Here is a 25,840-nt window from a genome sequence, read left to right on the forward strand (position 1 = left end):
CTTACGTGTGACGTCCATGCCACACGGAGGTTTCTTGGAAGCTTCGACATGTAGATATGAAGGTAATTACGATTATTTTGTGACAAACCTCGTATATCTGAGATACGTTCAACATAATTTTTGATTTCGTATGAATAGGGTAAATTGTCTGAAACTGGCGGAAGTATGGATGTTTGTGATCTATCATAGTATTTGTGAAAAAATTGCAGTGCTTTCTTAAGCAGTTTTGAATTTTAGCAGTACTTTTGTACTATTGATATTCAATACTAATTCCTACTTATATTTAATTCCTTTCAGTAGATGTTGAAGACTATTTAATATTCGTGCGATTTGTTAATTAATCATTTTAGTTGGGTAATTCGTGCGCCTTCAATAAATCAACTATTCCTTAAGGTGCGTATTCACTTGCAGCAAAACACTTCGAACGAACGAAACGCGCTGCACACTCCAAACATTTTGCGCTAATCGTTCCGGTGTTCGCACCAGTTATCAGTCCGTATTAGTTTATGTGTTTGTCGAAATGAATACATCTGTTATTTCCATAGCCACTGGTGTTTTTTTAATTATAGCATTAGCGGGTAATAAAATAGAGACAAAAAGAAAAGACCGAAATTTTACAAAGTTGACTAAACAAGATTTCGACAATCTAATATGTTTAGTAAGCCCTAGAATAACCAAAAAAGATACAGTATTTCGAAAGACAATTCCTGTACAAGATCGCCTGCCTATTACACTGACGATTCGTACAGTAGTCAAAGATAATATAAAGGTTTTCCACCCAAGCATCATGCTTCTTCAATTTTTTATAATATGTCCCATTTGTCGGATCCTATAGAAAAGACGAGTTTTAAACAGCGCACGGGGCGCGCTAGGGGCTCGATCGGAGTGGTTTGTTGCAAGTGAATACCCACTATTATGATTTGATTCATTTCGCCTCGATGATGTTATATTTCTTTGGTTGAACTTCTTCAGTACATATGGATAAAAAATCTTGCAATAACTTGTTTATGACAGCAGTCGGTGAGTCGTTAAAAAGCAAAAATGAAATTTTTGGTTTTTAAATGTTTGTTAGTCTATATTTCCGACAATGAAGTGATTATTTGTCTCAAAAATGCAGATCTTGCATTTTATATCCACCATTTTTTATCGAAAAAAAGCAGCATGTAAGATAAAAAGTAAACCGCTTGTTTGAAATTTTCTGGAATGTTTGTTTACCAAATTTTATGAACTTTCCCGTGTATACCAATACTAGTAATCAAGCTATTTTCGTCAAAATGGTTTATCAAAATAAACACAGCGTAGTTACCGTAAGACCAGTGGCGTAACCAAATAATATTATTTAAGTGACAAGCCAATGTCATGGATATTACCAGGAAGCTATATATTTTGGTTTCTATTTTGTTCGTTATACTTAGACAAGCTCGTGTTGAGTAATGCCATGAAATGATTAGAAAATACTAGTACAGTGCTTCCGAAATCATATACGGTACCGACGAGTCGTGGACATATAGTTATGACCTAAAAAAAGACTAAAGAATAGTGCTGATCAAATGTTGGCAACTTTCTTCGAAGGAACCTTTAATTCCACATACGACTGTAACTATTTTGCATCATGCAAATCATGAAACAAGCAAGTACTTTGAAAATGAAATGATCGAATTGAATATCACATTCACCTTTCGATGAGTTCTCAACAATTAACTAAAAAGATGTGCACGAAGTTTTAATGTCAAAAGGCGTTTAAAAAGCATTTCTCAAAGCCTGTTTGGCTAAATTGTAATAAAAATATGATAAATTCATTTGTTCATTCTGAATATATGAATAGCAATCCTTGTTGTTGATATAATAGAACTATCAATCTATGTGTTATATTCCAATGAGACAAATATCAGGTCAATTATCCCATAGTGTATCTAAATTGAACTTTTTTGGTCAAAGTTTGAGAATAAGTACTATCAATTTAATTGCAAGTTAGGAGGATGAGAGTGTAATTTATTATGAATAACATATTTTTTGGAGTAGTAACGCTGTGTGTAGTTGTTTTGGCCAATGATATTTTTCACATATTAATTGTTTTTAAAATATCCTTTCTATAAATTGAAAGAAATTATTGTTATACGTTATAATTGATACGCCGCTGTATGCAGCGTAAACATAGACAAACTCCTTTATATTCTCTACTTTCTAAAAATTACAGGATGCTGTATCAATTTATAAAGTCGTATCTTCAATCTTTTGTTTATTTTAACATTTTTAAAACTTTAAACTACCTACACTTACATCAATCAATTTGAAATATGACTGATGGCTGATTAAAACCTACTTGAAAGGTGGATTATAAGTATAGACGAAATTATGTTCGTTAAGAGTAAAACATGTTATGTACAGGATGCAGATAGAAGCTATGTAAGTAATTTGGTCTAAGGTCTTTATTCTAAATCCGGTAATTCAAATCATTTCGGAAGATTCTGTTAAATTTCACGATTAATAGAAGAAGAAAATGTGTTTATTTAAATAAATCAATTGATGTACTTGTCGTATCAACACTTTGTTGCTAATGTTATCGTTATGTGAATCGCGATTTGTTAAATAGGCATCAGTCAGGAAAAGTAAGTTTTGAGAAAATTGAAAAAAAAATGTTTAAAGTATTAAAATAAAAAAAAAACAATTCTAATAATTTCAAGATGTTTCATATCATCAAATCAACAATATTTCCGACAACTGATCTTTTAAATTTATATTTTGTATTTTTTTCAAAATTTTGAAAGTTCCCTACTGATGCCCTTTTAACAAATTGAAATTTCGGAAATTAAAGTTCTTTTCTAGTTTTTTTTTCAATTTATGAAATAATATTACCACATTACATATTTCTCAAACAAATTTAAGTCATGTAGCAAAACAACACTACCAAGTAAAATATCCCTGGCCTCTATTCATCTTCTTGGAAGTTATTATTATTCACTGGCCAATTTAGAAGATCTTCATAGAATAAATGGTGTTCATTGGGCACATATTGCTCAAGTTTGACAAAACCTATCATTTTTGAAGCTTTTATGGGAACTTTTCCGGTTGGGTATGAACACCTACTAGGCAGCACAGATAAATCTCTTTGAAGGCTCATAAAAAAGGTATGATAAAGGAGGCCGTTGATCGCAGGGAATGGGAACATAAAGTACCCTTACATCAAATAATTCCAAAATCCCTGTCACAGGGTAAAAACTGTTCCCCTCACCGGAAAATAATGTTGAATTTTTTTAAATCTGTCAGAGTCTGTGAGGAAAAGCATATATCACATAATAGCCTGATTTTTATTCTGAGCTGAGCAGTTGTCAGAGAAGAGACGCAGTTCAGTTATTTCCTCTGGGATCTGCTTCAAGTAGTCATGCAAAAACGAGCATACTTCGTCAGGCCCTTTCCTCCCTTCACCTTCGTGGTATACATACAGAAAACTGGTGTTAGCCAGTTAGAGATGGCAAAGACGTTTACAGAAATAGATAAGACGTTGTCTTCATTCTTACCATCATCCGACGCTTCATGTTTTAAGGCTGAATAATATTTTCTACTTTTGCGTTTGTGAACTAGTAATTCAGCCACTGCAGTGCGTTTAGCAACTTCATTTAAATGGGGTGATTTTATTTTTAAGTTGAGTTCACATGTACAACATGTATCAACTTGGGGCCATCCAAATCTATAGTTTAAATTCTCTGCAAAAAAAGATCGATAAAAGGAATAGCTAACTTTCTTGTCGGGATATTTTTCAAGATATAACTTATGCATTGTTTCTAAATCGAGGTCAGAGATCAAATAAAAAATCTTTTGTCCAGAGTAGTGCGATTCTTTTAGTGGAAATGAGCCAATGTGTTCGCGGACCTTCAATTTAACATCAGCTAGAAGGCTGTAACTAACAAATCTACCTCTTTTGTCTTCTGGTATTTTCCCTTCTTACTTTAGTTTCCTTATTTTTCTTACCCACTTTGTAGTAATATCCATAAGAGACGTGAATGCTTTTAGGCATACTTCAATTCGTTTACAGCCTTGCAGTAAGTGGTACTTAAAACTTGCAGTGTTTAATATAGGAGACGCCCTTTCTTGGGCGTCGCTGCTTGACAGAATGAACATCTATGAGTCCTTGGATAAACATGTCCTGCCTGTTCTTACTGTATATATCATAGAACTTTGTGAATATATCGATGCAATTATCTTCACCAAGAGTCTCCAAACATTCCTTTTTACACCTATTATTTAAACAAAGGGAAAACAGTATTGAGAAATATTTTTTATATTACACTTTTATATTACACTTACCATGGTTTACATTTCTTTCTAACGTATTTGCTTGGATCGCATTTTCTCTTGCGTGATTATTTTTTTCAGTATCACTGTCTACATTACTCTCACTTTCCATCATTCTCATATATTTCTTGCGATAATTTATCACAAAATAATGATAGTAATCACGTTAATGACAACTTTCAGTCAAATTGAATCCTAACCTAAGAATCATAACAGTTCCACGAGATGTTGCCAGAACAATTTTGTTAAAACGGCATGAGTCACCGACTGATGCCTTTATAACAAAATCTGATCTTTTTGCGCGCCCATGACAAGCTTGTAAAAGCAAGGACATATGCCGTTTTAACAAATCACGAGTCATATATATTAGCTTGCTGAAATACATTCTATATAAAATTTGAACTTCGATCAACTAAGAAATAACAAATCTGGTAACCGGTCCTAGCCCTTATTAGTGAAGAATTCGGTAACAGAACATTTAACGTTTAGGCATTCATTATTGTATTGGAATATAATAAAGTTACATTATGGCTTTCTGTACAGGATCCACCATTGTTCATCATTGTTTTTCCACGAAAAACAGCTGCCATTGGAGATGAATTTCCAGTTCATGATTCCGCTTCCTTCACACCATATATTCCTTATAGCTTTCCAATAGTAGACGATATTCGGTATTCTTCGAAGTATTTCGATGTTTTTTATCAACAGCTACAATTTATCGACAGTGACATGATTCTTTTGGCTAGATCTTAGTTGTGAAATTTCCATTGTATGTAAAGGCATTATTTAGTCAAGTTTTTTTTTCATCAATGCTATTCAATATTTTTGTTTGCTCGACAGTCTTGACAAGTATTGTTGTTAATAGCCTTTTATTCACTTCTACGATTAATATTAGGTTGGTGGTCAAAATACGATCAATTTTTTCCTCCAAGATGTTACTACCTAATTTGAAAAGTGTGAACAACTTCCAACTTTGTTTATTGCTAATTGCTTCTTGTTTAAAACATTTGGTGAGACCGCGAAATGTGTTTGGAAAAGATAACAATTACTTATCATTTCAAAATTATTATAACTCATCTTGACGTTTCTAAACAATTTGCAAATTTAAGTTGATTATTTACTTCGAAACTATTGTTTTTCAGATAGTGGTAGTACGGCAGGTGGAGATGATACAAATTTTTGGTCCAATAGTCCTTCCCGATCAGATTCACCATCCCCGAATATATTACAGAATACAATAGGAGGCACATACCAAATTTATACACAAGTAGGCTGTTCTTCAAATAGATATTCACCTTATCGAAACAGTAAGTAAAAAAATTAATATACACGACGAAAAGTATCTACTTTAAATAACTGAGAAGGTGATTAATTTCCAAATGAGTGGGACACATTTTATCATAATGTATACGTAATGTTTCTCCTCTACCCTACACAGTCAGCCAATTTAAAATAAAATTTCTCAATGGGTTTGTGGAAATTATTGCTTTTAATATTGATTTTTTTAAACAAGAACACGAAGGATAGAAGTTATTAAACTAGGATATATATTAACTAAGTAGAGATTACTAGAACGGGCGTCAGTGTTACTGTCATATGTTAATTTATATTAAAACGCTTTATGAGCATTTTTGAGCACATATAATTTAAAGTATTGAAACAGTGGAACCCGCATTTTTGTTTTTACACGTATATCTCACCTAAGCTAGTTGACTGCCTAGATTCATCAGTTTTTTTGTCATGTCCTCCCACAGGAAGTGGGGTCACTTATATAATCTGTATCTACTTTTTTGTTTACTATAATTTTTATGTGACTATTTACATACCATATCACAACAATATCTCTGCTAATAACACGGTATTTTTCTTAGCATCATAAACCCTGTAGCCCTTAACAGTGCCACCATAACCAACTAAAATACATTTTATTCACTTTTTGTCCCATTTAAGTCTCTTCTATGTTGGAACATGAACCATTACAGAGCTTCCAAATATTCTGAGATGACTTACATCTGGTTTACTTCCAATCCAATTTTCCATTTAGTTTTTTGTAAACCAGCAGGTAATGATCTAATGCTATTACATTAAATTCTGATCCGGAGTATATGGATTACTCGTTCGATGAATACTTTTTGCTCTACAAACTTTTTAAATTCTTTTGAGCAATATTCACCTCCATTATCCGATCTAAGTATTTTTATTTTACGGTTTGTCTGGATTTCAACCATATTTTTAAATATTTTAAAACAAAAACTTTCTATTTTGTTTTAATAAAATATACAAATGCCAAAACCATCTTCAAAAGTAACAAAATACTTTGCACCCAAAGATACATATTTTCCATTGGACCCACGTCACTGTGGATAATCTTCAATAATTCTTTAGCGTGCGTATTACTAGTCTTAAAAACTAATATGTGCTGTTCACCTTCACAACAAACTTCACATAATTCAGTAAAAATAGACAAAAATAAGTCATAACTTAGCCAAAATTCGCATAGAGCTGAAAATTGACAGAGACGTTAAATTTCATTATAAATGAAATGTCAAAACTCCCCTTCGATCCTACTTCTGCAAAAAAATTTATTTAAGGTCAAAAGTACAAAATTAAGGTTTTTTCCATTTTTCTCGAAAACAGTAAGTATTATTGTAAAAGTATGTCAGACAAAAGTTGCAGATCATACAATTTTCTACAAAAATGGGCCAGTCACTTTTTCTCTTACGACTCACTATTCTTGAGATATCGCGGTTTTAATCATTAGAAAATTCATATTTTACATAATATGCACTAAAATGCAGCCTGTATACGGCACCAAATATAAATGAAAAAAAGAAACTATTGGTTTGTGTTACTTATACAATAAAACTTATATACTTTAAATGAAGGTTTTAAAATATAATTGAAACAGCAATAGAACAATGGAAAAGTTCAGATACAACTGTCGTTGTTGGGGAAGATGTTGATTTGTTGATATTACTGACTGCACGGACTCTCCAAATGATAAAATTATTTACTTTTTAAAACCTGGGAAAGCTCAAGTACAATCAACAATATATTCATTACAAAGTCTGACTGCATATCCGAAATATCAAGCTCATATTTTATTTTTACATGCAATAACTGGTTGTGATACTACATCAGCAATTTTTAATAGAGGTAAAACATCAGTATTTAAATTGTTTGAGAAACGTAATGATTCAATTCATTGCGCAGAATTATTTACAAAGATTGACTTTTCTCCAAACGACATCGTTACAAATGGAATTCGTTGACTTCTTCAAAAAAATTGATTCCATAGACAAATATAGATATTTGAAGTTTGTAAAATCTGCATGGAACAATAAAACAGTACAGTTGTCTTGTCTGCCTCCAACATCTGCTTCTGCATTTCAACACTTGTATCGTGTGTATTATCAAGTTCAAGTGTGGCTAGGCAATGAGCTGGACCCAGGAGAATGGGCTTGGAGATTAACAGATAAATATTTGTAGCCAATTCAAACTTTACTCCCGCCTGCTCCAGAAAAACTACTCAATACTATTTTTTGTAAATGCAAGACGGATTGTAGTGAAAATTGTAAACGTATTATTCAATTTTGAAACGAATGTTTCCACTTGGATGATTATCATTGAATTTGTATGCTGTCCTATGCACATTCATCATTAATACGTTGACTTATTATGTATCTATTAAACGGAATCTTTGAACTTGATTTTCAAAAACTTAAAAATTTTAAATAATTTGACATTTTGCAAACTTATCCAGGATAAATTTCCATCATTATCATCGCTGGGCTGATGGGGAAAAATCCATAACTTTGCTCATTTACATTCTACTCATATATTACTTATAAGAAATAAATTATAGTTAGCGAGCTAGATATGAATTATAACGGACGGACCATAAACTTTTAAACTTTTACGTCGGATATTGAAGTTGGACTTGAAACTGTATCCCTTTAAGATACATTCGGTGCAAGAATTAATAGAAAATTATTTTAATTTAAGAAAAATCTTCGACGATTCTATATTCGAGCGTTTTGGTAACTTTGATGATATTTTATTAATGGACGAAAACCACTTTTACGTAAGATCTGACATTCTCCAAGAATGACGGCTTCGGCGTAAATATCTTTAAGCGGCATAATAGGCCCGTGTATCTTTGAACATGTATACATCGATTCGCCTACTGTTACTTCTGAAGAATATGTGAAAATGCTACCACGCAACTTGTCGTACATCTAACAAGAATTTGATTGATCCCGTGCAGGGATATTACATGGCCTCTTCGAAGCCTAGACCTATCTCCAGATGATTTATTTTGATGAGTTTGTTAGAAATCGAATCTATATTATATAAACTCTACTTAAAAAGAGTTATAACACCTACATATCCGGTGCTATGTGTCGAAGAGCTTTCAAAAATTTAAGGGACATATTTCAAGAATACCAGCGGCGAGACGGCAGTTACTTGAACAATATTATTTTTAAGAAATATTTTTCCATTTCATATTATTTATATCAACTAAATATTTTTTTGAATATAATGTGCTCTCTTGTTTTGTTTTTCTTCATGGCAATTTCAAAACTGCAAAAGGTCCAGCAGCTAGTATGAAAAAAGATAAAAAATGCACTTTTGTAGTTAATCGAATTAAAAAGTAGAAAATAATTCTATAAGCTCTAAATATGTGAGGTGATCAATATTAATCTATAATTTCGTACTGTTGAAAAACATTAGTTAAACGTGCAAGCTCGCACGGAACAAAGGAATGCGCACTGAAAACTTAAGACGATAAGGGTAAAGTGTGCCACCTGTGGGACTAATCACTCCGCAAACTATAGGGGATGTGAAATACATAGGCAATTATAGCAAAAACTCTATGCTAACTGTATATGTAAGGATCGTACCAAAGAAGGGGATACTTTGCCTTCGTAACGACAAAATTGATTGGAAAGCATTTGGAGAACATCTAGACAAACTGAAATCATTAGACCTATCCTTAAAATCTGAATTTGAAATAGAATCAGCGGTTAATCAAGAATATATAACCAGCAATATGGACCACTACACCTATGTATTCTTCTCTGCAGAAATGTCACCTTCAATGAAAGAAAAAAGATAAATGCGTGAAACATTACAGCAGAACAGAACACAAAAAACAACAACAACAACAACAACAAACCTGATACAAGATGAACAAAACCGATATATCTAAGAATTTCTTGAAAATCTTTAGCCAACTGAAACGACAAATTACTTTGGAAGGCAACTAGAAAGCTTAATAGAAACCAGCAAAATAATCCTCCAATTAAAAACGTAAATAACGCGGGGGAAAGAACTGAAAAAAAAGATCGAAGGCATTTTCTAAACACCTAAGCAACGTATTCAAATCCTAACTCTCAGAGATTTTTGCAGATGATAAAATTGTTAAAACCCTTATTTAAACTTATTTATTCGATTTTCCTCACCAGAAAGTGACAATGACTGAAATTAAGCAAATAATAAATAGAATGAAAATAAAAAATCGCCTGATTATGATTTAATCTCTGGCAAAATTTCACAAGTGCTATCAGAAAAAAATACAAACTTTTAGTATACATGTTTAATGCACTTAAAAACCTGCCCAAATAATAATGATCCTCAAACCAGGAAAAACGCCAGAGGAAGTCTCCTCCCAGAGTTTACTTATATCTTTCTCGAAATATTCGAGAAACTGTAAGTTAAAATACTCAAAAAGATAATAAATAATATCAGACCATCAGTTTGGATTTCGCAACAAGCATGGGACAGAAGAATTAGTAGCAAACTCAATACATGTATAATTCACCTTACGAAGAGAAACATGCCCATCAGTAAAGATTAACAATAGTATACTTCCACAAGCAGAGGACTCAAAATACCTATGCATGCACATGCATAGACATCTAACCTGGAGGAAACACATATTTACAAAGCGTAAGCTACATAAAATGTACAGGTTATTGGCCGAAAATAGAAACTCACTGTAGATAACAAAATGTTATTATATAAAACCATCTAAAACCGATATTAACGTTCGGCCCAAAACTATGGGGTACCGCCAATAAATCCAATACCGCCATCTATCAGAGATTCCAAAATAAAGTGCTACGTGCAAAAGTCGACGCACCATATTATGTCCCTAACGAAGCAATTCACCATGACGTTCTCCCTGGAATCCGTCAAAGTCATAAATCGTTTTAGTGCCAAATATAGTGAAAGATTGTCAGCTCATCCCAGTGTGCCAGCCAATCGTTAAATATGCGCGACAATAGTGAAGTGCATATGTTGAAACGCTTGCTGTTATCCGAATACAGATAAGTTTAGATATTAATTGAATCATATAGAAACAAAGAAAAACCTAAACTCTAGAATAAGACTTGAATTAAGATTTAAAAAAGGTTACTCACTAGAGTACTTCTTCACAAGTCATCCCTTCATTCATATTAAACAATCATTGTCTATAAGGCAGATTGCAGTTACTCTGCTACTCTGCGAGTTTTAAATAATAGTTTCAACAAATAAACCGTACACATATCTATTAAATACTTTAACATTATAGAAATTAGATGGTATACTATCCATTGCCGTGTATTTGGGTAATTCCAAAGATCACTTATTTCGTGTTTCTTTTTTTATAATCCATAAATAATCAAAACAAATCGATAAATTTTACATAGATGATTGTGAAGATCTTCTAAAACAGATACTATTCCCCAGTTGCAATGTAATTTTCAAGGGGATGACTGCGTAGGGTGAAAGGGTGACTTTTACAAGTATTATGGGACAATGTTTTCTCGTTGAAATCAAGGTCAACGCATCATTTTTAAAAAGTTATTAGATCCGCATTTAGGTATTTAGGGTTTTACTTTTCGTTTGAAATGTTAACAAGATAATTTGAAAGAAGTGAACAATTTTTCTGATTTATCTAGATAAATATTTGATAAACACACATTTGTATAAATTGATATTTATTAGAATAAATTCAAAATGCATAACAGTATTCTTCAATAGTGGTCCAATATTTACGTGTATCTTTTCGTTCTTTCAGCATATCCAAATTTAGGTACAGATACGGAATTACATTCAACAGGCCCGTTTGTACGAGTGGTTAAAAGAAGAACGACTGCAAATAAAAAAGAAAGACGAAGAACTCAATCGATAAACATGGCTTATGCAGACTTAAGAGATTGTATTCCTAATGTTCCGGCCGATACCAAATTATCAAAAGTAAGCTTAATTTTTATAATGAGAATTATACCTCTTGCATGATAGATTTTCAATTATTTCATATTTTCAAGAAATGCTCCATATTGCCTTTAATTAAATATAAAGTATTAACCAATAACATTTTTTATAGATAAAGACGTTGAGGCTAGCAACTTCTTACATTTCTTATTTGACAAGGGCTTTAGAAACAGACGACCCAGCTGGTGGTTTCAAAGCTGAACTTGGAACTATTTCTAGAAAATCGAATAGTAACCCTGTTCAAGTGAATGACTGCACTACGGGACAAATTTCACCTAAAAATGCCAGTTCGGTAAGCCTTTTGTTTTTCAATCTAACCGTGAATTAAATTCTTTATCGAATTAATTGGATCTAAAAAAGTGACTTTACTAAACAGTGGGTTCAGTACAATGTTTGTTATTGTATAATTATATCAAACTAAAGCAAGATTAGGATGTTAAATCTAATTATAAAATAGAAGTCATAAAAACAAAAGTAGAACTTTAATTCTTTATTTATGTTTGTTTGGATTAACAATATTCCTATTTGCTAGAGAACACGAAGTATAGATATTGTTGAAGATTGGTTTTATTAACCCTTATCCGGATAGTTTGCGCTAGTAACGTAAACGGATAGTTTGAGCCCGTTGGAGAGTTCACTTCAGATATTGTCTGCCTATTGATTATGCATATGCTTTATTAATAAAAGTCAATGGTAATGCAATGAAAAATTTAATAAGATAACACTTACTTTATAATACTAGGTACAAAGAATTATACGCATGCACAAGGGAAAATTATAATGTTTCTGAACAACAAAAACAAGTTCGCTTAATATGAGAATGTTCGCTACAAATGCTTTTCTTGCAACAAGTGCAAATTTTTTTCTGCACTCTACCTTTTTTGGACGGACACATATAACACCTTTTTTTACGAGGCGGTGAAGACTCTACACTCCTTGATATATTTAGTTGGTCTTGCGTTTCTAGCAAAAATCGCTTCATTGTTGCTTTAATTTCCTTTGTCCAAAAGTTTTTCTTCTGCGTATTTGGGGTATTATTAGTCCTTCTGCTAGAAACACAAGAAATAGGCGTCTTTTCTCATGCTTCTGAGAATTCAATTCAGAATGTAGGTTTTTCCATATCACATAACCTGCTATCCCAACCACATCTAACATATTCATAAAAAATGCGAAAGGCCAACGGTTTGTGCGTCTTTTACACATGTATTCGTGAACCATCTGGTCTAATGTGTCCACACCGCCTTTGGTTTTGTTATATTCTAGAATAATTCGAGGTTTATTTTTCACATCACTGAGTTCTTTGGTGAAAAGCATTGTCGTCAACAAAATTACGCTTTTTCGAGGTTTTGGTACGTACTATACCAGTGTTGCTTTCTTTAAACCCAAAACTCGAAGCTTCTACTTCACGATCCTTATGTGGTTGAAATTCTTGGGGGACGAATCTGTTGTTCTTTTTTACTGTTCCTATCATGGTGAGTCCATTTAAAAGCAAACTATATACTAACGATAAATCAGTAAAATAATTGTCGAATGTCACGTTTCTGTTTTCTGGTAGGGCTCAGTCAGTGACTCAACCACTTTTTTTCCCAGTCTTTGTGTAATAGTGTTGCCTTATTTTCCGCAATAAGGAATACCGTTTAGTGGATAAGAAGTATCCGAATCACATATCCACCAGATCTTCATGCAATATTTATCCGGTTTCGACGGCATATATTGTTTGAACAGGCAGCGTCCTCTGTAAGGAGAATAATAATTTTTCAAATTTTTATTTATTTCGTTCCATATGTCGCGGATTGCGGCGAGCTTGTCATTTTCACAGTGTTGAGATCTGGTTTCTTTATTATCAAATCTTATAAAGCGTAAAAGAGATTTGAATCTATTCAAGCCCATGGTTGCTCGAAAGATTGACGATCCATAAATAGGATTCCATAAAACATCATAACTTGTGTTGTTGAATTTCAAATGACCGGCAGTGAACAACAGTCCAAAAAATGCATACATCTCTATCGTATCACAACATTTCCATTTTGCATCAGGGGATAAGACGCGAGTTGCTTCAGAATTTGACTATTTTTTCTACGACTTCATTTGTCATATACAAGTAAAAACAGTCAACTGGTTCTTCTAGAAATTTACCTGGTGGAAGACGTACCTTATGTAATTGAGTTGTAATTATATTGCAAGCCCTTGTGCGCCCAGTACCATCAGGCTCATGTGACCACCCCGTTCCGTCTTTACCAGTAAAAACTAGTGATGGTATTTCAGTAGTCACATTTTCAATTCCCTCATTGTCGTCATGTTGAATGTCAAGTTCTTCGCTTACTACAGATACATTATCGTCTTCTGATGCAGATTCTCAGTCAGAATATTGATATCATAGTGTTCGTCATCGACATCAGACAAATTTTCAATAATTTCTTGAAGTTCTCTGTCAGACAGCCCCTTATTGTTCATTATCCAAAGATTTGTAAATATTCAACTATAATAATAAGTAAAAATTTTATTTACCAGAATTGTGTTGACTTACCAGGATATAATAATTAAAAAGAGAGTAATTCAAATAAACTCGCAAGAACAGTGGTTTGGAAGCAGATGCAAAGTAACACTAACTAACACAATGTGACAAGTGATGCTAAAAACAGCATGACATGTAACATTCCAAGAAACTATCCGGAGTCTGCCGGGCTCATACTGCCCGGTTGTGTCTGAAAAACAACTAATAATTTTTTTATGCATAGAAAAAGTTTGGTTTTTATTTTATCATCAGGCATATGTACCGACCATGATGAACAAAGTCACGGAAGGAATTTTGGATGAGACAAATACTACAGAAAATATTTAAAAAAACTTTGCTCGGTGAGTCTACTGGACTCACCTCGACCGGATAACGGTTAAGTTGGAGGGAATTTAGGTGATCTCTAAAAAATTAGGAACCAGAGCTTGCTGAAAAATGAAAAAAAAAATATAAATTCGACACTTTTTGTAGACAAAGCCCTAAATTAAAGCATCTTACATTCTCCAACAATGACGGTTTCGGCGGCAATATCTTCAAATGGCATAAGTGGCCCCTATATCTTTGAACATGCATACGTCGATTCACCTACTGTTAATCCTGAAGAATGTGTAAACTTGTCATACGTCCAACGACAATTTTTATTAAGGAAATGTGTTCAAACAAATTGGTCCCGTGTAGGGAAGATATTAATTACATGGCCTCTTCGCAGTCCAGACCTTTACAGTTGATTTATCTGGATGGGTTTTTTAAAGTCAAATCTATAATATATAAACCCCACTTAAAACGAGATATGTTACCGACATATCCGGCGCTATGGTCCAAGAGTTTTCAAACATTTAAGGGACAGATTTCAAGAATTTCCTTAGTCATAGTCACTAGGTGGTATCGCAAATTAATTTGTTCCGATCATTTTATGTACGATGTATTTGTTGATGGAAAAAGTGTAATTCCGTTCAATATGCCTTATTTTTACAAAGTTAGGTTCGTTGCAAGAAACTTTAAAGCTGGAAACAAATAACATCGAAGTGTGAATTAGGAGATATCATATAGCAGCAAATTCTATTTATGCCTCCCCTACCTTGAACCAATTGGCAAAAAGAGAAACTGTATCACTTATTGATGTTCCTAAGATATTGGTACTTTTTTTTAAATTAAAAACAATTCAAGCGATATGATTTTGACTAAAACCTTCAGGTTGCTTATTTATCAGGACAACGAACCTTTTGACACTTCGGTGATCGCCATTGTTAAAATTCAGGAATCGCAATTAGAATTGGTTGACCCTCCACTGTATAATTCAGATCATGCCCCCAGCGACTTTTTCCTGTTTCCTACCTGTAAAGTGTCACTTGCAGTAGAGAGTTTTTCATAAGTCGTGATCGCATGTGGAAACGCATATTTTGTGGCGACAACAATTATTATGTTTATAGACTATATTGAAAAATAAAAAGGGTTATGGAAAAATAAATATCTTGTTTCTTTGTTAGGTCGGAAACTTTTCAGACAACCTTCAAAGAGAAATACAGTTTTTTGTTGTATTTAATTTAATTCAATCTAATTTACCACCATATTTTATTATTCTTAAGGTGCGTCTCCATTGAACAAACAATGGAGAAACAAGTTTGTCAAACACGTTGATTAAAGTGCAGTTTTAACAAACATTTCTTAATTCAACGAACAATTGTTTGATAAACATTTTCACCAAACAATTGCGATTCGACATGAAACATTAGTCAGTTAGGTTTTGTCGAATAATGGGTGATTTGAACCGCCGCCGTCGTCTGGCCTGCATTGCAGCAGCTTATATTTTAATGGAAGAACCTCGTTCTCGTCGATGGTGGCAGAGACAATTGTTTTTACGGCGTTATGAATATAGTGGTGATGATTTCCGAAATGATAAATAGTAATTTACACACCCAATTCAAAATTTGATATGAATCATAAAGGTTAGTCAATTAGAAACCACATAGTGAACTAAACTGTGTCAACGGTGAATCTCTGAACTCGTCAATATATGTCGCCCTCTTCCTCATTTTCAATTTCATTGCCAAGCTCTCCTGCGTTTCTCGTTTCTGGTGTCCTTGTTTCCTCATATTCCTCCATTTCATATTAAAATAATAAATTATCGATCTTGTTTTTTAAAACACAAACTCTCTTTGGATTTTTTATTTTCCTTAATCTGATGGCTACGTTTTCGCCATAAACACTTTTCCACCGAATATTTTCAATCAAAAAATACAAATAATAATGTTAATATCCAAAAATTACTCCAGAAAGCCACTTCAAAATACATTAAAACAGGTAGTAGGGGAAGTCACTGACAAACAATGTTCGATCTAGGACGGGAACATTCTAGACCAGGAATGGGGAAACTTTTTTTTTCGCGTGCCAATTTTTGCTAACGAAATATGTGGCGGACCGAGTTGAGGCATTACATTATTTACTAAAATAAAAATATTACCATGATTTTTCTGAAATACTAATTTATTGTGCAATATTAAAAAATAACATTTTTCATAACATTTAATTGATTGAACTTTAATTAGCTGCGAAGTAAAAGGTTGGTCTTTATGGTAACATGGTACCCTTTTTGTTTCTGCATGACTTCATCGTAAGCCGGCTCCATTTGTGATGCTGAAATTTTTAACAATGAAAAAAGGAGGTCATCCGAAAACCTATTACGAAGACAATTTTTTCATTATTGAAAACGTTTGTTCGCACAAAAAGCTTCTACCAAACATAGCCATTATTTTCTGGGCGTGGGCAACTATATTTGGGTATTATGTTCTAGATAAGGACTTATGAAATTCCAAATTGCTGGTGTTCAAAAATAGTTGCCTCAAATGAGTAGTGCGTTCGACGACAGTCGGACTTACGGGTTTTATGCCCGACGTGTACTGTCTTTACTTCCAATTCATGAGAATGTAATTTCTGATAAAAAGAAAATTGTACTTAATTTTTGTTTACTGGTCGCGGGCCGGATTTCAACGCTTTACGGGCCAGAGATGGCCCGTGGGCCGTAGTTTCCCCATCCCTGTTCTAGACAAACAAAAATGGCATTTTATATTAGTGGTAACAAAATAATAGATACTTATTTTGTTTTTATCTTTGAAAAATCTTATATTTGAGACTTGTGGTGATAAATAAATTACGTGGAATATACAAAGATCTTGGTGTAGTGAAGTTATTAAAAACAATCTCAGTATTTACAAAATAGACTAAAATGTCGTCAATACGATAAAAAAACATAAAATTGCATCAACGAACAACGAAATATTAAAAAAAAAACATAAATTCAATTATAAAGATTCAAAAATTCTTGGAACGGTATCTAATAGACAAAAAAGAAAATTTTTAAAAATGGTTCATATTCATAAGAATGGAAAAAGCTATAAAGGATAAAATAATTAGAGTAAAATTTATAGCTCTATTTTGTGAATTTCAATACAACTACAAATAATTTGATTGATTAAGTACTGCTACATATGTTTCAGATGTAAAAATTAAGGAAAAATTAATCTTTCTCGTTGAAACAAATTCTTATTGTGATCTTATTTTTATTTATATTATTTATGATGTAGGTGATATATAAATACGCAAATTGCCAGTGTCAAAGTCTTACAAGTAATGAATGCATGAGACATCAAGTTTAATACAGAAGAGGACATCGATAATTGGAAATGGATAGCTAAAAAAAGTATTTTAAAGAGATCTACAACAGAGAAAAAAGAAAAAATAGCAAGTAAATGGAGATACTTATTAGACAGAGCAAGAAACTAAGTTGCACTAACATATGGATCATAAGTAGATTACCTGAAAGAAATAGTCTAAGAGCAGAAACTACTTAACCACAATTGAATATCGCTAAAGAGAATGGTCATAAAGCATATATATATAAATACAATAAATTGATTATTAATAACGTGATGAACGCAAGAAATAATAGAGGTTCACACGAAGTAGAAAACAGGAAAAAGAAGAAAAGAGAAATACAAGAAACACCCTAAATTAAGAAAAATTATGCGAAAAACAAAAACTGATGTCAATTGAATCAAGCCGAGAAGTATGAAAATGGTTATAAAAACGGATATGACAAGGATAATGGAACAGAATACTTACATGGAAACGTACAAAGAAAGAAATAAAACAATAAGGATATGAAAAAAAATAAATATGAAGAAAAACAAAAATTAGAAAAAGAAATTTTGGATTTATTGGGAATTATAATAGAAACAAAAAGGAAATTGAACTAAAAAATGGAGAATTATTAATATTTATTGGAATACCTTAATGTGATAAGAAAAGCAAAAGAAGAAAATGGATGTTTAATAAGAAATTAACATAAAAAATATATTAGAAACTGCCCTGGGTTTACAGAAAGAATACGAAAATAGAACTGAGTTTTAGAAAAAGTATACCAATTAATACAGTGTATGACCCTAATGCAGATGCAAAATTGAAAAAGGATAAAGAATTTTGGAACAAATTGAATGAGATAATAGAAGAAGCTGAAATATGGAGAGAACGGAAGACACAAGAATGAAGTGAGGTTAATAGATTTTTTATATTTAACCTAATAATGACTCAGACTTTTTATCAATATAAAGATTCACTTAAATACACAGTTTAACTAATGTTTAGTTATTATATATTATTGAATATTGGCACAAATTTTCGTTAATTTTCACTAATCTACATTGAAATTTACATCTACTCGTTGATTAAAATATACACTAAATGTTTATGTATGCGATAGCTAACTTGGATTCCTTCACTTTTGCGTTTAAACGTATTTAATCAAGCTATTGGCAAAAAATCGGGAATGTTTTGATTGATTGTTTACTAAAAACTTAATTCAAATTTAAAAATGATCCGAGACTTTTATTCTTAGAAATAACGTTTTAAAAAACAATTTAATTCGATGTATTGAGTAAAACTGCAATGAGTGAAGTCAAGCAAAAGAATGAAATAATACAATACAGAATTAGTTTGATAGTACAAAGATAATAGTTAGTCCTTTATACCATAAGTCAAATGTAAGAATCTTAATAACAAGCCTTAAAAGTATGTATTTCTGGAAAAAATATTCACGTCGAAATAATTATAGTGCTTATTCTAATTAATTATTGTGGCTAATGTGAGCTATTTCAATGAAAATTGAAAATGAGGAATAAAATATTCCATACATCCATATTCAGTAAGTGTTTTAAGGATTTCAGATGATTGTGAGCCAAAAAATTAAAATGAGAATTGTCTGAAAAATAAATAATGAGTGAAGAAAAGAATTTAAATAAACCGCATAGGATATCACAAAGCAAATACTGATAGTTTGTTGATATAGCCGGATTTTAATCTTATGAAAAAGTTCTTTCTTTTGATATCATTCCACATTTTATCATATATGAGATGCTAGCCACACATTAGGTGTAAAACAAAGCGAATGATGAATTATGATTTCCAAAACTGTCTAAAGAGAGATGTATCTTCTCGATAGATTTGAAATCAATTAAGAACAGATTCATCTAAAAATTTCATCAAAGCCTTTTTGAAACGAAATAACATGAATATAACCCTGTAAAATCTAAACATAGTATATTATTTTCTGGATATATTTTTTAGTTTTGTATGTAATATCAAATAATGAAATCCCATGCTCTTTTTGATTTTCACTCGAACCATTCTCTCTATTGTCTATTCTTTCTCAAATACAGGAGAAGAGAATTTTATCAAATCTGCGGTTAATCCCACTGCTTGGTGATGACTTATGACTGATCTACCTAACTGTTCATTTTTTTGTAAATTAAAGTTCTTCTTTTTCCCAAGTAATATTCACTAATTTTTAACGTGACTCAGCTTCGTCGCATTTCACCCTGTATATTATAATTGTGCATACTTTAATTTTGAATGTTCTAATCTACTTCTATGTATAATGAATTAATATTGTTATAATTGAGTGAATTCTGTGTTTCAATTTGTTTTAATCCCAATACTACTCGAACATACGCCCACAGTATTATATCTGATAATAACTAACAATAGTAAGTACTCACATTTCATATTATTTACCCAATTCCAAATCATGAATTGTTGTTTATAAAATTGTATATAAATATAATTTTGAATCAAACAATACCAACACTTTTCTTTCTCTTTCTTTCCAAACTTAATTTTCATAATTGAAATGAGTCCATTAAATTTGGAAAGTCAAAACAGTCCCTATAAAGTAATGGATAATTCAATTATACAAAAGAATAATAGCTCCCAAATAGCAACACCCCTTGAGTCGCAACCCAACGTTTGCCACATAATTGTCAGTCACTGGTTGCTTCTGGCAAATGTTACAACAGGGGTGTACTTATGAGAGTAAAATTAACGGATATACTCGTATATCTAAGAATTAATCTAGATGAATGGAAACATCAACATATAGTTCCTTCATCAATTTTTTCCTAAAGACAAAAGGAAGAAGTTAACAGAAACCGCAATTGAATCTCTATTGTTCGAGTGTATATTACTTTATTATTATCCTAAAATCTTGACTAATGTGAAAGATAATAGAACCAAAATAGTAACAAATAATTTGGTTCATTACATATACTATGTGATATATTTAATTTTTAAAAATAACTATTTGAGGTTCTTGCACTCGTATGAGTGAACTTAAACAAATAACTGTAATTTTAATAATTATGTGATTTATTACGTATTATTCTTTGATTGAAAATTTTTTAACTACATATCTTCTATATTCAATTCGGTTTCCGAAAAGAGTATTCTACTGTGCTTATGCTTATGTGCCTCGTTGTCATCCAAGCTCCCGATAACATTTGACATAAGGGCTACTACTACAATAATACAAAATTCTACCACACACAATCATCAATTAACCCACTTTGATGTATGGGATTGAGCTATGGGGTCGTGCCAACAAATCAAACACTACACACCAATCTCAGAGTTCTATATGTGCAAGCAAGAAGAAATCCTCTACCAAAGTATAAAACACCACAATAGACTTGAAAACTATGTCAACCCTTCCTAGAAGCCCAAAACTTAACAAGACTGAAGTGGCTAAGTGACCTAGGAGCACGAAACTGCTCTTAAACCAACCTATAAGTTTATAGAACTACGTTATATTGCTTGCTATTGAATCAAACTCAAACAACAAGTGTTGCAATTAATAGAAGAGCTTCAGTCTCACCCTTGACCATCACCACTAAGTAACTTGCTTTTGTAGTAATACTCAACTCTTCACATACTCTCTATCCCAAAAAGCTCTTCTGGACATTGGAAAACAAATAATGTTTTCCAAAATTTTGTTTCTCTTATTCCCACCACCCAGTTTACCTTCAATATCTGAAGTCGATAACTTGGTTATCGCAACACGTCTCAGACAGTGTAATTGTGTGTTGATGTAGTGGTAGTGTCAACAGTTTGATAAGTATAAATATCACCAACGCTCCTAAAAATTCCAACGTCCTAGCAATTTCTTGAACTGAAAGTTCGACTCTGGTTTTACACAGATTAATAAATTACGAAGGGGCGTATTTCATTGTATCATTATCTTCCAAAATAGATAATAAAGTAGTAAGGACGCGACAATAACTGTTTTTCCCGCACAACGCACAATCTGATAATATCCATAAATTTAATTCTAAGAGTTGATTCAATTTGGTCACAGATTCGTTAACGTTGATAAATTAGTGGGTTAAGGATCGAATAACCTAAATTATTATCAGAAACAGTAAGGAAACTGAAATCAGTGGTAGGTATCTATTCTTATTTTAAAAAAACAGATAGGTGTTTTTAAATTCATTCAATTAAATATTTCATTTAGAAAATGTTTTGTTATTACTTTTTCAGAAAATCGGGGTCATTTGAAATGGATGCTATCTATTTCTTTCATAAAATATCATATATTCTGTGGAAATATTCCATAATATGAAATCTGATGAACAAGTCTACCTATCTTTTAATTACATTCAAATTATGGAAATTATTAGGCCACAACTGGAAAAAGTTACAATCTCAAACTTTTGATACGGATTTGTCGAACATCCTCTTTGTTGTTGTTGGCAGTGTATCCCTTCGCTATTGTGTTATTGTGTACAGTATAATTGGGAACGGGATGGCCCTGATGAGTTTGGATGGTCTTTTAAGGAATCCTTCCAGTTATCCGCTTGGCTTTTTTGTTTTGATTACTAGATAGTAGAGGTACTTCTTGAACGTCAGTCCTTGGTCTAGGGTGACTCCCAGGAATTTAACCTTAGAGATAATTCTAGTGTCCTTGTCCGGCTTTTAAGGAAGGGTCGAAGGATCGCAGTAAAACGACGAAGATTGGGACCTTACTTTAGACATCTAAATTCTGCTCTTGGCTTATAAAAGTATAATATAAGCATAGTGTCAATAGAACTTTAATACAGTGAATAATGAATGGATTTGTCAGCTGGTACTTGTACCAAGGGCAAAGAACGTATATTTTATTGCTATACATAGAAGTAAAGTGAGCAAAGCCTCAAAAATTATCGGATGATGTTGGGTGATATGTAACATTTATACAGGTGAAATTAAGTACTTATAACTAATTTTTGATTTAAAAGTGAGAAAATCACAAAGAAAAAAAACATGATATTAGTGAAAAAGGTTCAGTAAAATTAAAATTATCATCAAATACGAGTATAACAAATGAGGAAAGAAAGCGCATTTGAAAAAAGTCAGTCTGATAGGAAAATGAATAATGAAACAAAATTGAATCACGAATAATACTTGATGTGAGACATACCTTTAGTTTTTCTTTCAGTACTCCCCTTTTCACAACCAAATAGTGATATGGTGATTTTTTTCTCTATTAGCAAATGGAACATTAATATTTTGATAACCAAATAACTGATATTCTATTTTTGTTGATAATAGCCCTATTTTTGTATTTTTTTCGTCTTGATTTGTTCTTTTGAAAGCAAAATCTGTAGATTATTTAAGATAAAATGAAAAAATGATTTGTTTTTGAAGATTAGGGAAGAGTAATCGATGCCAACAAAATTTTTTCATTGAAGAATCATTGAAAATTTATTTTGTAATCATTTATTCTCGGCGCACAATCGGATTTCGGCATTTGAATTGCTTATTAAAGTCAAGTGTATCTAAATAATAGATAAAATTTTTTAAATTACTCTAGTTACTTCCGTAATCACATACTTCTATAACAAATATTTGAAGTTATAAAATATATAAAGTGGTACACCCAGACGGAATAGTTTATTAGCCTTGATTTTTGGAAAATGTGATAGCCTACTCAAAGAAAAATTAATAAATGAAATACGTCTAGTGATTGATATCTGAATGCGACAACTTAGTCTAAGTAACTTTAACCTCATGGATTAACTGTGCGCCAACGTCTATGAAATGTGTAACTATGTTGACCAGGATAGCCATGGAAAAATATTGACTATAGCTTCTTATAAAAATTCCATAGTTCGATATGCAATTTAACGTGGTTTGTACGACATAATCGATATAACGCCCATAAGTCATACTGCCTCGAATAACCACAAGTGATGAAGAGCTATTATGAGCAATAGCTCGGCATCAAACTGTTGTATAGTCGTCATGCGCACTTATATAAAATATGCATCTACTAAGCTGAAAAGAGTGGTCTGCAGTCTAATAAAACACTATTAGAAGATGGTATTGAATAAGCTAACATCTCAATATGGCCACAATGTCAAAATCGAAAAATGGTAATAATTTTGATGTCTTAAAACTTGAGGTATATATCTTTTGAAAATGGGTACATAGAATATTTTTAAATTGCGATTTGCGACTCTAAAGTCGCAAATTTGAAGGTTCTATTTGACATACCATTTCTTTTGAACAAAGCTTATCAACTTTTTTATTAATTAGCTATCATTAATATCGATTCTTCAAAAGTATATAAATGTCATCGTTTAAAAGACTTGTTTTCATCAAGTTTCCTCAACATATTACTTATTAATAGTTTAATGTGGTATTAAACGTGATATATGTCTAAATCCGTCGTCAGTAATTATAAATTATTTTAATGATTTTCATACCTACCATAAACTTCATTCATGATTTTCAGCTTTGATGTTTTATCTTTGTTTAAAATAGGATGGCTATAAAAGATCTTTACGAGTCTCTGAGAAGAATACGTTATTATTTTATTTTTATAATCCGGAAATAGATCTCAATTTCAGTGGAATATCGTTTATTTTACTAAGCCTTCAATTGATAACGATTAAGGTATTATTGAAAAAATATTTTTCCAACCGTCAGATTGGAAATATCACATAAAACATTTCATTTAGATTATTTAGTACATAATATGTAAGGTGAATTAGGATAACGTTGTTAAAATTTTTGTATTCCTTCCTATTCTCTTTGTCTCGTTCCGATTTTTTCCTTTCCCACTCGATATTCTTGGTATCGCCTTGTCTTGTTTCCTTTGGTCTTACCTTTAGTTTATCCATTATTTAAGTAGGTCCTTACTCTTTCCGCTTTTCTAGTGTTTTGTAACTGCATATAGTCCCTTGAGATAATTCATCTTCATTATTTGCATCTACCCAATTTCCACAGCCGACTGTTAATATTGGTCTATGTATTCTTTTAAAGACTTTTAACTTGGTTTCGCACATAATTTTTTCAATCTACAATATTTTATCATATGATACATACATTTTCATTATGATACAAATGAGTGATTGGAACTTATCATTAATAATTAAAACATGAATCAGCTAGAAGTGTATTGTTCCAAATCAAATATTAGTATAGAAATATGTACCAAAAGATATTATTGTACAAGGTGTCCAGAAAGGGTACCGGGTATTTGTAAATTCAAGTAAACAAAAAATATTTATAAGCAATAAAAACTTTTATTGTTTTTTGATACCATATGAATTGGAAAATTATTTGGAAAAGATGATGTTATCCAAATGATGACCGTTACGTTGCTGGCACTCTTCTAAACGGAAACGAAGTTTGTCGATAACACGTCGACACACAGCTCTTGATATTGCTGCCATTTCTGACCTGATGTGTTCCATCGTGACTAAAACTCTACAAAGTGGCGGACGTCATAAACCCCTCCTCGCTCCCTTTCGTCGCTCCGTTTCGAATGTGGCGCGAAAACAAATACCCGATACTCTTTTTAGACGCCTTGTATTATTAGTTATTTATTACAATATGTGTCTTGTTTAGGAGTATAGTTTTCAAAATATGAGCATATTGATGTTATAATGTGTTGTATGCCTTCTTCCAGCAAATTCTACATCATTGAAAATATTTGTTTAATAATATTTTACTCAATAAGCTGATCCTGTACCGCAATTATAAGTGCCTCTGTTTTTCTTTTGACAAGCATTCGCTAGCAATATGTATGTACTTCTTTTGGCAATTGTATTATTATTTTGTTTGTGATAGTTGGTGTTCCTTCTTCAGTAGATTCTTTTAGTTGATCTTCTAGGTATTGCTTTGATTGTTTCTATGATTGTTAGTTTCATTATTAATACATATTATTATTCGATAGTACACCAGTACAACAATTACATGAAGATAATCATGACCGCTGAATGGAATTATGTGAAACCAAAGCAAAAAAGGTAGAAGCAGGTCTTCATTTGATAAGTTAATTACCGCAAATGTAGATATTGGTGTGATACTAATCCTAGATGAACGCGGAAGCAAAGAACAGAGTTGCCTTTGAAATTTAATGTTTGGACTATTATCGGCACCGCCATTATTGGACCCTTT

The 25,840-nt window shown here is 32.0% G+C and overlaps 1 protein-coding gene across 1 annotated transcript in view; it reads left to right on the forward strand.

Annotated features, from left to right (window-relative positions):
* The window catches only part of LOC130895795 (heart- and neural crest derivatives-expressed protein 2-like), a 36,741-nt gene that overhangs the window by 8,668 nt on the left and 2,233 nt on the right, over positions 1-25,840 (forward strand). Inside the window, exons 2-4 of the mRNA XM_057803348.1 lie at positions 5,436-5,600; positions 11,360-11,538; positions 11,669-11,848. Of these exons, the coding sequence (XP_057659331.1) occupies positions 5,436-5,600; positions 11,360-11,538; positions 11,669-11,848 (524 nt within the window). The remainder of the gene's footprint in view (positions 1-5,435; positions 5,601-11,359; positions 11,539-11,668; positions 11,849-25,840) is intronic.

This window comes from Diorhabda carinulata, chromosome 1 (assembly GCF_026250575.1).
Source record: "Diorhabda carinulata isolate Delta chromosome 1, icDioCari1.1, whole genome shotgun sequence".
In the NCBI taxonomy this organism is placed as follows: Eukaryota; Metazoa; Arthropoda; class Insecta; order Coleoptera; family Chrysomelidae; genus Diorhabda; species Diorhabda carinulata.